Source organism: Giraffa tippelskirchi, chromosome 2 (genome assembly GCF_054371585.1).
Source record: "Giraffa tippelskirchi isolate mGirTip1 chromosome 2, T2T-mGirTip1v1.2.pri, whole genome shotgun sequence".
Lineage (NCBI taxonomy): Eukaryota > Metazoa > Chordata > Mammalia > Artiodactyla > Giraffidae > Giraffa > Giraffa tippelskirchi.
The window spans coordinates 57,080,674-57,096,317 of NC_137276.1; the positions used below are offsets into that span (position 1 = coordinate 57,080,674).

At 52.3% G+C, this 15,644-nt stretch overlaps 1 protein-coding gene across 1 annotated transcript in view; it reads right to left on the reverse strand.

Moving 5' to 3' along the window:
• Positions 1–851: 851 nt before the first annotated feature.
• TSPAN14 (tetraspanin 14) overlaps positions 852–15,644 on the reverse strand; it is a 58,361-nt gene continuing 43,568 nt past the window's right edge. Inside the window, exons 3-9 of the mRNA XM_081573727.1 lie at positions 12,402–12,452; positions 10,511–10,657; positions 8,819–8,989; positions 6,770–6,895; positions 5,424–5,468; positions 3,553–3,672; positions 852–2,478 (exon numbers count right to left, since the gene is read on the reverse strand). Coding sequence (XP_081429853.1) covers positions 2,407–2,478; positions 3,553–3,672; positions 5,424–5,468; positions 6,770–6,895; positions 8,819–8,989; positions 10,511–10,657; positions 12,402–12,452 — 732 coding nt within the window. The 3' untranslated portion in view covers positions 852–2,406. The remainder of the gene's footprint in view (positions 2,479–3,552; positions 3,673–5,423; positions 5,469–6,769; positions 6,896–8,818; positions 8,990–10,510; positions 10,658–12,401; positions 12,453–15,644) is intronic.

Below are 15,644 nucleotides of genomic sequence, written 5' to 3' on the forward strand. Positions count from 1 at the left end.
GTCTGAGAGGGCAGGGAGTGGCTGGGGACTCAGGGGAGGCTGGGTGGGGCGTGACCGGGAGGGCTGCACTGTGGCTCTGTGGAGAGAGTCCAGAGCATTGGAGATGCCATGTCAGCACTCCTTAGCCTGCATTTCTTTTCTATCCTCAACACAACTCAGAATCAGAGATGGTTGAAAGTGGTCAGCAAGTTCTGTAAAATAATTAAGAAACAAACCCAACTCTAAAAAAGTCACAGGTAGGTAGACTTCACCCTTAAGTGGGCTGTGACCTGTGAAGATGTTTGCAAGGGGTCACCAGGTCCACCTGAATAGACGGAACGGCAGAGCTGTCCAGGAGCAGCTGCGGTGCACGCACACCAGCAGTGCGAGCCTGGGGACACTGACTCCCCCAGGGCAGGCTGGATCAGACGTACCTGGCGAGGTGGGCACAGCCGCCAACCCTCTCCACAGATGGGCCAGCAGGTCTAGGACACACAGCTCATGCAGTCACAGATTCCAGCCCAGTGTTCCCAGGCTCTTTTGCTTGGACCTTACTACCTGGGGCTATATGCTTATGACCTAAAATAACATTTCCCCTGGGCCTACAGAGTCAAAGTCCCAGTGCTTACAGCTGAGCAAGCCAGCTTGCTCTATCGTAACCTCCAAGCAATCACTGAAAATGGCACATGGAATCTAAAAAAAAAAAAAAAAATCACCTGATGAAATTTATTTCAGATTGTGTCAACCAGCTACCTTCCTGTGGTGCTTAGCCACACCCAATCCCACTGGTTCCCTTGGCAACCAAGTTTACCACTGAGATGTTTAATGCCATCTTGATATGACCCCAAACAAAAACGATCAAAGCAACAGCATTAATATAAAGATATATTCCATAAAAGAGTTTGGCAGTCAAAGAAAAGTGTCACACTTCCTAAAAACACAAGCATTCTTCTTCCCCTAGTCTACAGAGAAAATTGTAAAAAAACAACAAAACCAACGTCATCAACAAACACCCACCAGTATACACCACGCTAGCATGTACACTTCGGCAAGTAAGTGAAGGTAGCGCTCCATCCCTGAATGAGGAGGACAGAACTGGTAGAACAAGATCCAGAGAGGCATTAGAGTGTAGCCCAGCCAAAGATGCACACACATCCCAGCTTCCCCCGGGAAGGTATTCAGGACATCAGACAGACTTCATTTCCAAAAGCAAGCCCCCAATAAACCCTGACATGAAGGGTGGACACAATGACCATAGATAGCCCCTTCAGGGGTTGGAGGGTCACCACAAAAGTCTTCAATGAAATATATGAGCCTCTATCCAGCTGCAGGCTGGGGTCCATGGCTCAGCCCAGGGGCTGGCTACAGGGCTTCTCTGTCCAGGGAGAGGCAAAAAAATGCCAGGCTGGCCAGCCAGCCCTTAGCATGTAGCCTGGAGAGGAGCCCTGGCCAAAGGTCTCCGGCTGGCTGTCTCTGGCTAGGGTTCCCTGGCCTTGCAGTAGAGGAGGGTCAGGATTCAAGTTCCGGGTAACAGTTTCAGTAGCACCAAGACCAGGAGACAGGGAGGCCAAGTGGGGAGGGGAGTGATGGTATGCGTGTTGGGGGCACGTAGACGAAGGGGGAGTATGTGAGTGCAGCTAGGAGATGAGGGATGATAAGGAGAAGCTGATGGAGTTGGTTCGTGAGACACTCAAGGGAACTGAAAAGGATGGCGTCAGTCCCAGACACCGTGTAAGGCTGTTGAGAGGAGAATGCCAGAGGAAATGAAGACGTGGTGTGAGAACATTCTTACCCCTATAAATAAACTATTTACACACTTTAGGAAAAGGAGAGCTGATGCTCAAGAGGAAAGCCATGCCCACCGCCCCCCCACCCCCCGTGCCATCAGGGCATAATGCTGTTAGGCTGGAGCAGTTCCCGTCCTGGGGGGCTGGGGGGACAGCGGACGAGGCACTCCCGTGGCACCAGCCACGCGCTGGCTCAGGCTTACTTCACTTGGATGTGGCTGAGGATCCTGCCCACCCCCTGGCGTGTGCAGACACCGCAGGCCCTACTGGCACTCAGAGGTCCACAGAAGATGCGGCTGCCCCCGAGGCCAGCACCAACCACATATGTGATGGAGGCCAGGGTGCAGCTGCCAGAGCCGTCGGTCCCTCAGAGTCACCTCCCCCACTTAAAGACAGAGCCTCTGACTCCGGGCAGACCCCTGTGGGGGTGTCAGTCACAAGTCTGTGTGGGTGACAGGGGGCCCCTCGGTCTTCAGCACTGGCAAGCAGAAATAGAGGTCACGACACGTGGATGCTGAAGGCAGGGTGCCGGCTCTGGCCAGGTGCTTCTGCTTCTCCCCCTGTGGACATGACGCTAATGGTGGTGAAGGGCTGCCGCCTCCACGGTGTGGCTCAGCTCCGCTCGCCTGCCTCCAGCTCCTCAAAAGTGGTGGCCTGCCTTCACCGCCTCAATGTCCGAGATCAGGGTCCTCGCCAGGAAGATGCCAAATATCTGGAAACAAAGGGTAGCAGAGGCAGCGGCCGTCAGCATAGGGGCCCAGAGGGCATGGTGGAGAGGGTACCACACACTGCCCATCACCCCCACACCTGTCCGCAGAGACTGAGGACAGAGAGCAGCAACTGGGCACATGCCAAAGGAGACCAACCTACAGTTAAGACAAAGGAGCCCGGGGTCTGCTTTGCCACGTCCCAAGAGCCTGGAAGGGGCAAACAGCAGCACTGCAGAAACACAAGGGATGCTCTGCCCTGCCCGCAACATGACCCTGCACGTCCCAGACCGCAAGCCACGACACGCTTTGTGCCCTTGGTGAAACCATAAATGACAGGGTCACTGACTGGTTCTGATTCCCAAAATAACATATCTTGAACATTTCCCATAAACCTGGATTCTACAATAAATACGAGGTTGTCCCAGTCCTGGGCTGGGCTGATGTCTGAAGCTACACTCTGACCTCAGTGACGGGGATAACCGTATGGGAAGAATGATGTTTTTCTACCAGGAACAGACTAATGTGAACTCGGTGACCTGAGGAAATTGGCTTTTTCCCCGTTTTAAGTTCTTGTTGTGGTTGGTATTTGATGAGCCACTCCTTCTTAAGTCTGAGTTCTTGCCTAGTTTGCAAGTAAGTTTTTTTTCTTTCCTTCTCCCGATGCTTCTGTCTCTTGGCCTTCCTCTGAGATGAACCAGCCACTGAGCAAAGGAGGGAAAAGTGCATGGACAGCTGGTGACCCGAGTCCACATCAGTGACCCTCCTTCCAGGAAAGGTCAGAGCTGTACATTTTCTAAACGGTGAGTTTTTCTACAGAGCAGCAGCCTCAGTTGCTTCAGAGGTTGCTCACAAGGCTGCCTGCTTCTCCTCCAAGCCCCGGGTAGTACTGGTTTCTCTGATTCACTAAATTCTCGACTTTCTCTAGCTAGTTCTTCTCCCGGCAGACACTAGCCAGCCTACTCAGCCCAGGCCTCAGGCACCCCCAGCCACCAGTGTCTTTCCCCATGTGAAATCCGGCTCAAGGGGACAGGTGTAGTTACAGGGGAGAGGAAGCCACACAGGCAGTGGGAACAGACCTGCAGCAGTGAGATGGCAATGAAGACGCCAGCCACAATGTAGATATTCCGCGGCAGCCAGCCCTCCAGTGCCTGGATGCAGCCTTTCGTGAAGATGGACTCATCCCATTTGCTCTTCAGCTGCAGGGAAACACGACAGCACCCTGAGCCTGTGACATGCAGGCTGTCCCCATCCAGGTATCCCAGAGGGCTCCCGCCAAGGGCAGAGCAAAGCTCGGTGGGGAATGAGGGATCTGGGAGGAAGGTGCCAAGGACAGATGGACAGGCAGAACTCTCCAGGAGAAGTACATCAACTGGCCTTGGCCTCTGCCCCTCCGTGGACAGTTTGCACTTTATAATCTGCCTAAGTAAAGGCTCCCTCACTGTGATCTTTAATCTTTTCTGTTAGGGTCTCCACAGATTTTAAGATCAACATACTCCACAGCCCATATCTGGGGAAAGGGGACCAGGCTGGGAGATGGGGGGGAAGGAAGATGTGCCTCAAAGAGAGAAACTGGAAGAGGGTTCACTGTCTTCTGAGTCAGCAGAGGGAAGGGAAGGGGCTTCTCAGATCCTGTCCCCTAGCCCATGGGAGACGGGTTCCAGAAGCAGAGCCTGCATAAGCAATCACAAACCGGCCGGCTCTTTCTAATCCTGACCCCACGTGGAGACTCAGGAAGCACAAAAGGATGGGCCACAGCCGATCCCTATGTCCCCACCCACCTCCCCACACAGCAAGCAGCTCTGGCCCCCCTCCCCTATCAGCATCACTTATGAAACACCGACAGAACATTCATTTGTTAGCAGTGTTAGGGGCTGAATTATGTCCCCCTAAAATTTGTATGTTGAAGTCCTAACACCCAAGACCTCAGAATGTGCCTATATTTGGAGACAGGCTTGTAAAAAAGAAGTAAATACATTAAAATGAGGTCCCTGGAGTGGGCCCTAATCCAGTATGACTGGGGTCCCCTAAGAAGAGGTCAGGACACAGAGAGGGAAGCCCACCTGAGGACACAGGGAGGAGAAAACATCAGCCGAGCCAAGGAGAGAGGCTTCAGAAGGGACCAACGCTGCTGGCACCTTGATCCCAGACTTTTAACCTCCAGAACTATGAGAAAATAAACCTCTGTTCCCTCACAGCCCGAGCACTTTGTTACGGCAGCCCTAAAGACTAATACAAATGGTGACAAAATTCATTAGCTGGAGAAGCTGATGCTGACACAGGCCCATCCCTGTCAAGTGGCGCTCACTGCAGAGGGAGCTGAAGTTTCCCAAACAGGAGGGTCACATCCCCAGTGTCCACGGTCAATAGGAGGGGTGTCTGCAGGTTCCCCAAGATCCCTCTCTTTCAGACCAGCTGTCATTCACAGCAGCAGAGGCCATCAGAGCAAGGGCTGGGTGAGGCCTCACCTCTTCACATCCAAGGGGACACTCCCTGCAGCCTGAAGAAGCCCTTAGAGGACTGAACCCCACTCCTGCCCTGTCACCACTGTCTCCACTCGGCAGCTGGACCAAGCTATACGCTCCTGCAGCTCCATCCTGGACCCCTAGATAACAGACGCCTCCTAGGATCCCAAGGAGCCTCTTCTCAAACATATAGCCTTTGTGCCCCCAAACTTCCATTTGACCTCTTTCCACTCATGTAGCAACTGCTAAGATTTTGGGATTATGGTTCACAGAGTTTGAAATCACAGCCATCACTGTTCTCCGGAGGGTGTGTTCATGACCACGTGTGTGCCCTCGCTTGCCTGGTTCCCAGCTTAGCAGGCACCTCTGGCTGCTTAGGTCTCCACTGGCTTTCCCATCCAGTTTGCACTTGTGCTAAATCAGGGAGTCAAACCCTGGGAAACAGACCTGAAGAATTCAAAATTCATATGCATGGGGGCTCTCACCTGAGTCCTGACGTCATAGCCACACTGTGTGTTCACAACTTTTTGCTGTTAGAAAAACAGAAAAAATTAGTCATTTTTGTACTCTTAAGAAGCTGGTGGTAGAAAGCTCTAGAAAAGTCACAACCAAACACCAGCCCCAACTCCAATTACAGCACATGCCGTTCCAGCATACTGCCAGCTAACCTTTCATGCTAGGACAGGGTCAGAAGACTTTTTGTGTGAAGGACTAGACGGTAAGTATTTCTGACCCATCTACGTAGCTGCTTTTTAACTCTGCTGTTGCAGCATGAACACAGCCATTGATAATATGTAAATGAATGGGCATGGCTGTATTTCAATAAAACTTTATTTATAGACAATGAAATTTAAATTTTGCGTGATTTTCACATGTCACAAAATATTATTCTTCTTTTGATTTATGTTCAACCACTTAAAAATGGCTGAAACGATTCTCGGCTCACAGATGATGCAAAAACCAACAGCAGGACGGCTCTGGCGTGGGGGTTGCAGTCTGCCACTCCCTGCGCTAGAAGGGAAAACCTAACACTTGCTGAAGAATTCATAGTCACTGTGGAGTTGTCAGATGCTGGCTCTGCAGCTTCTGTTGATCTGAGCCCTTCCCGGGCTGAGGAACCTGCCCAGAGCCTGTGGCCCAACACCAAACAATGTGACCACACTGATGGTACAGTGTGACTGTCCCCTAGGCTCAGACCCTCTTCAGGCAAACATTCAGTGCTCCTTCAAGGGAACCCAAGGAACCTCCCTAGGCAGTCCAGTAGTTAGGATTTGGAGCTTTCACTGCCAGGTCCCAGGTTCAATTCCTGGTTGGGGAACTAAGATCCCATAAGCCATGCAGTGTAACCAAAAGAAACAAAAAAAAAAGGTCACCCAAGAGCTCAGTTTCTGGAATTCAAGGATGCTGGTCTGCAGACCAGAGAGGAAAACTAGTGAAGAAGAAAGAACAGTAAAAGAATTCTGTGTCACCCCAGATGGCAATGTACTCCACCCAGGCTTCTGAGGACTGGGCATTTTCTCCAGAGAATGGGACACCTGGGTTCATTACATTCATAGCATCTTGTTCAGGCTCCCTGAGTGAGAGCTCCTCCCAGCAGGGGGAAGCATTGTTTCTCTCCTGCTTCACCCAGCCTACTAGAGCCGGGGTGGGCCACGTGAAAACGTTCCTGGAATTTCTACATACAGGATTTCAGAGCTGCACGAGTCCCAGGCAAGTGGAAGGGGAGCCAGGCGCTCATTGCGTCTGCAGGAGAGAAGCAGCCAGAGCCCTCAGGGAAGCAGGAACTGCTCACTCCACTCCAGAGGGACTGTCCACAGGTGGGCCAACTTACTGCAGGGTCGGGCACGCAGCAGGAGAAGGGCACCCCACATTTCTCGCGGCTATAGCTGGCGCCACTGCAGTTGAAGTAGACATTGAGGTCCCAGTCTTCAGGGCCATACGCCCCGCAGCACTGGTTCTGCAATCATAAAGCCAGGAACCATCAGAGCTCCAATCACAGGGTGGGTGTCTGCCTTAGGGACATGGGATTCAATGTACCATGCAGAGAAATCAAGGCCCACCCAATGGACCTGCCATCACAGAGACGTGACCGAGGTGACCCTGGTGGTCCTAAAGAAGGGAACTGCGTCCAGGCCCTGTCTGGGCCCAACACCTCGGGCTGGCTCAGCAGCGCCCTGGCCTCAGCTCCACTCCCGCCTCACCCTAGAACTTCCCCTTCTTCCCCAACTGCCCCCCAACCAGCCCAGAGCAGGCTTCTCGTTCTCCTTCCTATACGGTCCTCTACTACCCAGCAAGAGAACACCTCCTGTGGTCAGTGTGCCTTCCTCCCCAAGAAAAGGCCAAGCTGACCCCAGTCACCTTTTGTGTCTCTTTACAGAAAACAGCTGCTGAATGCCTACTCCCAAGAAAAGAGTTACAACTGGGGTGAATGGTATTGCAATCGAAGCTTTGCCCCTGACCCAGGGTCTCCATCCTCCCTTCCCACAACCCCTCTCTATCTGGTGAAGCAGCAAAGAAAACCTCCCTTTGTCCAAAAACTCATAAAACCAAATGTATTGAGAGCAGCTTTGTGACATCAGCAGTGTCCCAACCAGATGTTGTCTTTGCACTTGTCCTTAGAGCTGACATAGTTACAGCCCTGATTACAAGCCCACAACCAGGATTTCTGCTTCACTTTCATTTCTGAGGTAAAAGCCCGTCTCTCTCCCACAACCATCCTCCACGCTTCCAGGTGCTCTAACCAATACCCAATATTTCACCATGAGACAGCTCCATCATTTACTGACTACCTCTGAAGAAAGGTATTTTTTTTTTAAAGAGAGGAAGGCAGTGGAGAAAACTACAGTGTCTTTAAGGCCAGTACAGAGATCTGGCATCCTTGACACCAGCAAGCCCCAGGCTATGTGGAATTGAAGAGCCTTGAATAGAAAAGGAAAAGGCGCAGCAGGCAGTGGTGTCAGGAGAGGGTGGGGTGATGACTTTCACAGATGGATACGGGTCTTTACCAACAACACAGGAAGGATCTCTGATCACATAAATGGGTTTTGCTGGATCGATCCCAGGACAGGATATGTGAAACATGGGACAAATGAGTTCTGGTTAATAAGGAGAACAGATCACAGTTATTTTTAATGCTCTCTATCTTCTTCTCAGGGCCAAAAGGTTCCCTATAAAAAGTTTTTGAGGAAGCTAGGCTTTCTGGTAGAGCAGAGATCAAACAACAGCCTTGCACAGGCTGGCATGGTGGGGAGTGGGTTTCTCCCGGGGGAAGGGGGGCAAGGGATGGGGGACAGCTGTGGTCCCAGCCTCCAGGTGCAGCCACACACAATGGGGATGGAGGTCAGACGGAAAAAAGGTCACAGCCTGGGACTGCTTAGACTAACCTCCAGGGACACATTCCAGGGAGGTTACATTCCTCTTGGTCTGAAGCAGTTTGCTCCAGGCAGCTCTGCCCTCTCAAACAGGAAGGGGAAAAGGTCCCAGGAAGGAAAGGGACAGGAATAGCCTCAGACAGGGAGTCATGTGCCCAGCTCTGCCCCTCAGTGCCCACAGGGCCCAGGGGACTGTGGCTGTCTGCATGGTCAGGGCTGGAGAGGTCCAGGCCTGAGGGAATGGGGGTGGTCACGAGTGAAGCTAGACTGCCTGCCTGAAGCACTTGGGAGACAGCACCCTGAGAGCAAACCTGGCCAGTCAGCACACAGGAGTGGACAAAGCTAACCTGTCCAGAGGCAGGGGTGGCACCGCCCCGGCCTCCTTGCTGAGGGCAGAGCTGAGGAGGGAGGGTCCCATGTTCCCCACCAGCCTGGGCCCCCAGCCGCACACACAGACTGAAGCCACAACAGCCAGGCTCTATCAGGGAGAAGGCAGGCACGGTACTTACGGCTTTCTGAAGGGAGTCGATGAGGTTCTGCAGGTCAATGTCGTCCCGGTAGGATCTGATGTTGCTCTCAAAGAACTCCCGGAACCGGTCCCTCACCCAGTCCTGGAACAGGAAGGCCAGCACAGCCACGGCCAGCTCCAGGAAAAAGATGAGCACGATGGTGCTGCAGAACTGCAGGGAGGACACGCAGGGAGCGGGCGTCACTGCACCTCAGCCTCCCGGCCAGACCACACCCCCACCTGACCCAGAACCTCTGCCTCCCACTAAGAGCACAGGCTTGGCAGCCAAGAGAACTGCACTGGAGCTGGGGAATCCCACGTGATGGGCTGGGTACCCTAGGTACCTCATCCCTGCTCATATCGCTGCACTGCTGGTAAGAGTCAGACAACCGAAAGGACGAGCAAGCTCCGAGACAATGGGCCAGCCATCTCCTATGAAGGAGCACCCCCTCCAACAAGGAAACATCCCCCCACAGGAATGAATGGCTATCTTGGCCCACCAGGCTGTCAGCTCCTTTAGCGTAGAGACTGTGCCCCAGACACCCTAACTGACCTCTCTCCTTGCACCTACAACCATGGCACTTGCTAGAAAGCCGTCACTCTTACTTTAGGGATAAGGGAACTGAGGTTCACTCAGGTCACATACCTGAGATGCAGGCCATCTGAGTTCCCTGGCAGGGCTCTTGACAACTCTGGAGTTGCTAATGTTATCAGTACCTACTCTGTGTGCATACGATAGTCAACTGCGTTTAAACCTCTGCAGAGCACAGGCACCAAGGGGATGGAGTTCTGTAAAGGCCACTGCAGCCACAGGTCCACACCCCTCCATCAAGGTGGGGTTCCGGCCTACAGAGCTCATGTTATCACAGCCGCTAGCACTGGCCACACCGCACACCAAGCATCTAGGCCACAGCCAGCAGTATCTCAAAATAAGACACAAACACACACATACAAACATACATATACCCAAGGCCCCCCAGAATGTAATCTCCATTCACAGAGAAGCAAGATAACCAAACAAAAATGAAAAGCAGGTGGAAAAAAAACCAAACAAACACGTGTTTTGCTTTTTAAATTAAGCCCAGAAAAAAAGGCTTGGTCTAATAAATTCAACAAATAATATATTGCAAAACATGATTATGTGTTTCACTGACCAGGTGCTATTTAATTTTAGCTGAATGCATTTCAAAATGAATGTGTATCTAAATATAAAACTAACTCCTAGTAACTCAAAGTTCTGCCAGGAAATCAAGGATTCTGCACTGTACATCTAACAGATTCCCACCCCCTGGAGGAGGCAAAAGATTCCCTAACATTATTTACATCTTCTGATCTTAGCCAGGAAGGGCAAAGGTGATTAGCAAACAAACAACTGGAACTGCAGGGGGTAGATAAAAGGTGAAGGAGGGGCAGGTGTCTCTGTCCACTAGGAGCTGAAAACCAGAGGGGCTCAACTTCTCCCCCGCTGAGGACCTACTTCATTGTAGGTCTCCCGAAACCTTATCCCTTTCAGTGGGCAGCCGGGTACAGAGGGCTGCCTCCTCCCCTCACTGCCGGATCCTGGGGCAGGCTGGTAAGAGTGGCTACCTCGCCCCACCCACTCCAGCAGGTAAGGGCTAAGCCTGTCCTACAGAGCCCGCACCCCTACCTCCCCCACCATACTTCCTCCCACCCTCACATCCGGGCCACTCACAAAGTTGAGCAGGCAGATGTTCTCCCGCAGGGCCCCCACGCAGCCAGCGAAGCCCAGAGTGAACATCACCACGCCCACCATCAGCACCAGCACCACCGGGTCAATTCCATGCATCCGGGTCACTTTGGTGAGGTCGGAGAGCACCCCCTGAAAGAGGCAGAGAAAGCAGGGTAACATCACCCTTGAAGAGTCTAGGGTGCCTTGGGGGGACTGGTCTGCAACTAAATGAGGACAGGGACCTGCCTTCCGGGGCTCAGTCTTCTCATTAAATGCCAGGCCAGAGCATGGCCCCTGCCCAGCTGCCCTCTTAGAGGCCCAGCAGATCTTTGTCTCCCTCAGCTGCCAGTTGCCCTCCTGCTCCCAGACTCCATCTAGGCTGTCAGCTCCTCACAGGCAGATCCCATGCTTCTTGTGTAGCCTGTAGGATATTGATGGGGTGAAAAGGGGCCCTGAGGGACCCTGTGGTCAAGGCACCCAAAAGCCCTGGCGTTTGGTCACCTGGCTGCTGACTCTGCATTCAATTCATGGAGAACGCCATTATCTTGAGATGAAAACAGCTTCAACACGAACAGGCTTGTGAACAGCACATGCACCAAGGACAGATGAAGATACCACTGTCCACTGACTTTTCGTGATGATGCAGATGTCTTATATATATATGTGCTGTTCAAAATGGCAGCCACTGGTCACACATACTATTATTGAGCACTTTAAATGAGGCCTAGTGGAACTGAAGAAGTGAATTTTAATTTGTATTTCATTTTAATTAATTTATATATAATCAGTCACATCTGGCTAATGGCAACTGGAATGGACAGAGCAGCTCTACAGGATTCAACGGAGGAAGCAGCAAAGAGCCGCCAGGCCAGACACCCGGCGGGAACCGGGCAGCCCCTGTAGCCAGGCCTAGGCTCTGGGTCTGATTGGCTGAGATGCTGCTGTTCCGTTCTGGTCACACGGTGGCGCTATGAGTCCTGGTTTGCACCAGCTTCTCGGTCACTAGGGCAAAGGGACAGTGCACTGCAAGCACTTAAAGGGACCCAAACCTAAAGGCAGACCTTATCCAGTTCCCAAGGCCGTGGCAACAAAGCCCACAGACCTAAGTGCTCCTGCCTCCTCCTTCTGGAAGCAAAGAAAGGCTCCACTGAAGGAACGGAGGGCCCTAGGCCTTACTGTTTGCTGCCTGGCCTCTCCACCTCCCCAATACCCACCGACTCACAGTGCAAAAGGTGCACCAAAGGTCCACTCTGCTCACATCAGGTCTGGTCCCCTCCTTGGAGTTCCAAATGCCCCTTGTCCTTCCAGACAGTAAGAGCCTGCTTTCCTCTTCTCCCCTGTCCTCCATAGGCTGGGCAATGAGGTTCATGGGTACTAAAGATGTGCCCCTGCACCACAGGGCACCCAGGGGGCACAACCCAGAGCCTAACTCCCTGACTCAGCGGTCCTATCCATGGGTGAGAATGAGAGCTTCAGGAATCACCACATTTGTGTTCAAGGACCTGCTGGCTCCAGAGGCACAGTTAGAATCCATTCCAGAAGGTAGCCCCAGGCCTGCCCTGGACACAGCTGTGGACACGCCCCAGGATGACTCCGGGCTTCTGGAAACAGAAGAGAGAGCTCTCCAAGCTCATGGGGCTCAAAATCCCAACTGGTCCAGCTTTGGCCTCTAGCAGCGACCCTGCCACAGGGAAGACAGGCTAGCCACAGGAGCCCAAGAGTTTTCATCACACGTCAAGTAACTTCCAAGAACCGGCTCTATAAAAGTTAATGACCACAAATCATTGCCCTGCACAGGAGGGGCTCTTTGGGGAGGAGTTTGGAGGAAGGGACAATTAAAGCTGAATTAACCTGGTGGACTACTGCTCAGGGTTCCAGTGACAGTCACACCTACCTTCTCGCTCCACGCCCATAATCCGACTCCGAGGAAGACAACTCCAGCCAACTGAGCAGGGGCAGGGGAGAGAGAGAGAAAGAGAAAGTTAGGTCAGAAACCAGCTCCATGAACATGCTTCTCAGAGGAGGGACCAGACTGCTGGTGTCAGAAGGGATTCCTGGCTCATGTCCACACTGGGCAGGGCAAGGTGGCCCCTTGGTCCCTGCAGATGACAGGGACTTCAGCAGAACAGTGGGACAGTGAGGCTCTTCAGGTAACTCACACCTGTCTTCCCTGGCTGCTGGGACAAAGTCCTTCAACCCCAGCTGGCCCCATGGTTGGGAGAGCAGAGACAAAGATCTCGGGACAGTCTCTGACCAGGAGAGACTCAGGGGTCAGAGACACTGAGCCACACCCTGCTTCTTTCCCATTCCACAAGCCCCCTACTCACTGCAATGCACTGTCTGGTGTGTAAGAGGACATCATCCCTTGTGATGCCTTCAAAGGCTCCCAGTGCAGGTACGGCTCTGCACAGGACTGCCACCCTCCTTGGGTCTCCAGTCCTGGAGACAGACTCCAAGCACAGACAAGCAGCTGCCAGGCTGAGCTTCCTCCCCTACCGTATTTACACTCCACGTGGCGGGACACACCTGTGCTCAGGCATCGCTGGGTTATGTTACTGAATTAAGAGGCCTGCACTGAGCCATGTGCTAACCCCAGAACAGTGTCCCCCAACCCTGACCTCTCATCCACAGGAGCCCACTGGCACCAAGGTGCCCCACATGCCCCATGACAAAAAGAGACCCTCCATATACACCCCACAGCTTCCTACACCAGGGAGGGTTTTCCCAGAGTAAACACCTCGTGGCCTCAGAAATTAAGCAGCCTCCTGTTGTTCTGCTTAACTGCCTTATATTCTGCTGGCATTTCGCTGCCATTTATCAGGACCTGGTGATAAACAACAGGGCAAGGTTCTCTGTGACTGCAAGTTTCCCAAGTGTGTTCTCCAGCTTCAGGACCCTCCTGCCCACTGCAAGCCCTAGGAGGCTGGACTCGGAAGAAAGGCCTTCGGAGAAAGCCCGGGAGTTCCCAACCTCCTCTGGATCACAGGCCACTTTCAGAAAATGTGCACATGCCCCATATTTTGGAGGGAATTTCAGAGGGTTCACAGGCTTCTCACTGCTGGTTCCCACAACAGTCTGTGGACTTCAAGTAAAAAAGTCCTGCCAAGACCTGATCCACCAGCTTCTACCCCCCCAACTTGACTAAGTACCACAGGGGCCGAGAGGGCCAGGGCGAGAACTCTGAACCCAAGTCCCCATGAAACCAAGTTCCCTGACAGGTTGATGATTAATCTCTCTATTCACAACTTCACTCCCTTTCTTGTCCCGCCCCTGTTCTCCTTGAGATTAAGGAATGTCAAAGAAAAGGGGAGACTGAATCAGAGCAGAACCCTGAGGGACCTTGCCGGGTACAAGCCCCTCGTGTCCCCTGCTTCTTGTTGGCCTCCCCTCCCCCTACCTGTTCCAAAGAGCAGACTCAAGCAGTTAATGATTAGAATAATGACACAGGAGTCACAGGAGATTTAGATGAAGGGATTTAGATAACAATCTGCCACTATCTTTAAGCTGTTCTGCAGAAATAAGACCCCCACCCTGTGGAGGAGGGCGATTACACACTGACCACAAGAAGTGTAGACCCCAGACTGGTTGGAACCAGAAGCCTAATGATTCAGATTCCTGAAACATTACCTGTTACCTCACCACTAACCAATCAGAAGAAAGTCCACAAGCTCACCACATACCCTGTGGCCCTCACTACTAACATCTGCCTTTAAAAACACTTGTCTGAAAGCCCTCGGGGAGTTGGGGTCTTTTGAGCACAAGTTGCCCATTCTCCTTGCTGGGCATTCCTCAATAAACCTTGTACCTCCCTTCACCACAACCTTGTGTCAATTAACTGGCTTTGCTGCTAGTTGGGAGAGTGAACCCAAGTTCAGGCCATTTACAATTCAGTAAGCAGTGAGGGAGAAGACCCAGATCCTAAGTCTCAGTTTAGTTCATTCATTTACTCACTCATTCATTCAATGGACATTGAGCAAATGCTAGGTACCATCTCAAGCACTGGAGACAGCACTGCACCACACGGTCAAAGATCCCTCTGCTGCTGAACTTGGATGCCATGGAGCCAACATGAGGTTCTTTCCACCACATCACACCGATCCCCCACTTTTCAGTCCTCCCATTGGATTAGCCAGCTGATAAAGGGCTTCATTTTCCTTGATGGGATGCATGACCTTCCATTTCTGAGTGCCTGACATTGTGCGGTAAGCAAGCTGGAAGGTGACCAGTTGCTCTCTGCTGAATCCTATAGACATCCCTTCCCACCATTCCTCACAGTCTCTGATGACTCACTTCCCTCTTGCCAAGCTGGGAGGTCAAGTCTTTTGCCTTAGCTTATCCACCCTCATCCACCACAGTGGTCATTCCCTCCTTCACTGAGGCACTCAGCTTTGGAGACACGAAGGATATATACACGGTTGTCTTCCACTCTCCCTGTCACTCCGCCTCAGTCTCTTTTGAGGGCTTACCCTCCTATTTCAGAGCCCTCTAAATGCTGGAGAACGTCACTGCTCAGGCCTGACCCCTACCTTCCCCTAACCCTCTGGATGATCTCATAACTCACACAGCTGACGCACAAACCCCAACCTCCAGCCTCAGCTGATCCCCAGTCAAACATCCCAGTGTCTACTTGACCTGTCCTCTGAATATGACCAGCAACATTTCAATCTTCAGTTCAGTTCAGTCGCTCAGTCGTGTCCGACTCTTTGCGACCCCAGGAATTGCATCACGCCAGGCCTCTCTGTCCATCACCAACTCCCGGAGTCTACCCAAACTCATGTCCATGGAGTTGGTGATGCCATCCAACCATCTCATCCTCTGTCGTCCCCTTCTCCTCCTGCCCCCAATCCTACCCAGCATTAGGGTCTTTTCCAATGAGTCAACTCTTCGCATGAGATGCCCAGAGTATTGGAGTTTCAGCTTCAACATCAGACCTTCCAATGAACACCCAGGATTAATCTCTTTTAGGATGGATTGATTGGATCTCCTTGCAGTCCAAGGGACTCTCAAGAGTCTTCTCCAAAACCACAGTTCAAAAGCATCAATTCTTCGGCCCTCAGCTTTCTTCACCGTCCAACTCTCACATCCATACATGACCACTGGAAAAACCATAGCCTTGACTAGACGGACTTTTGTTGGC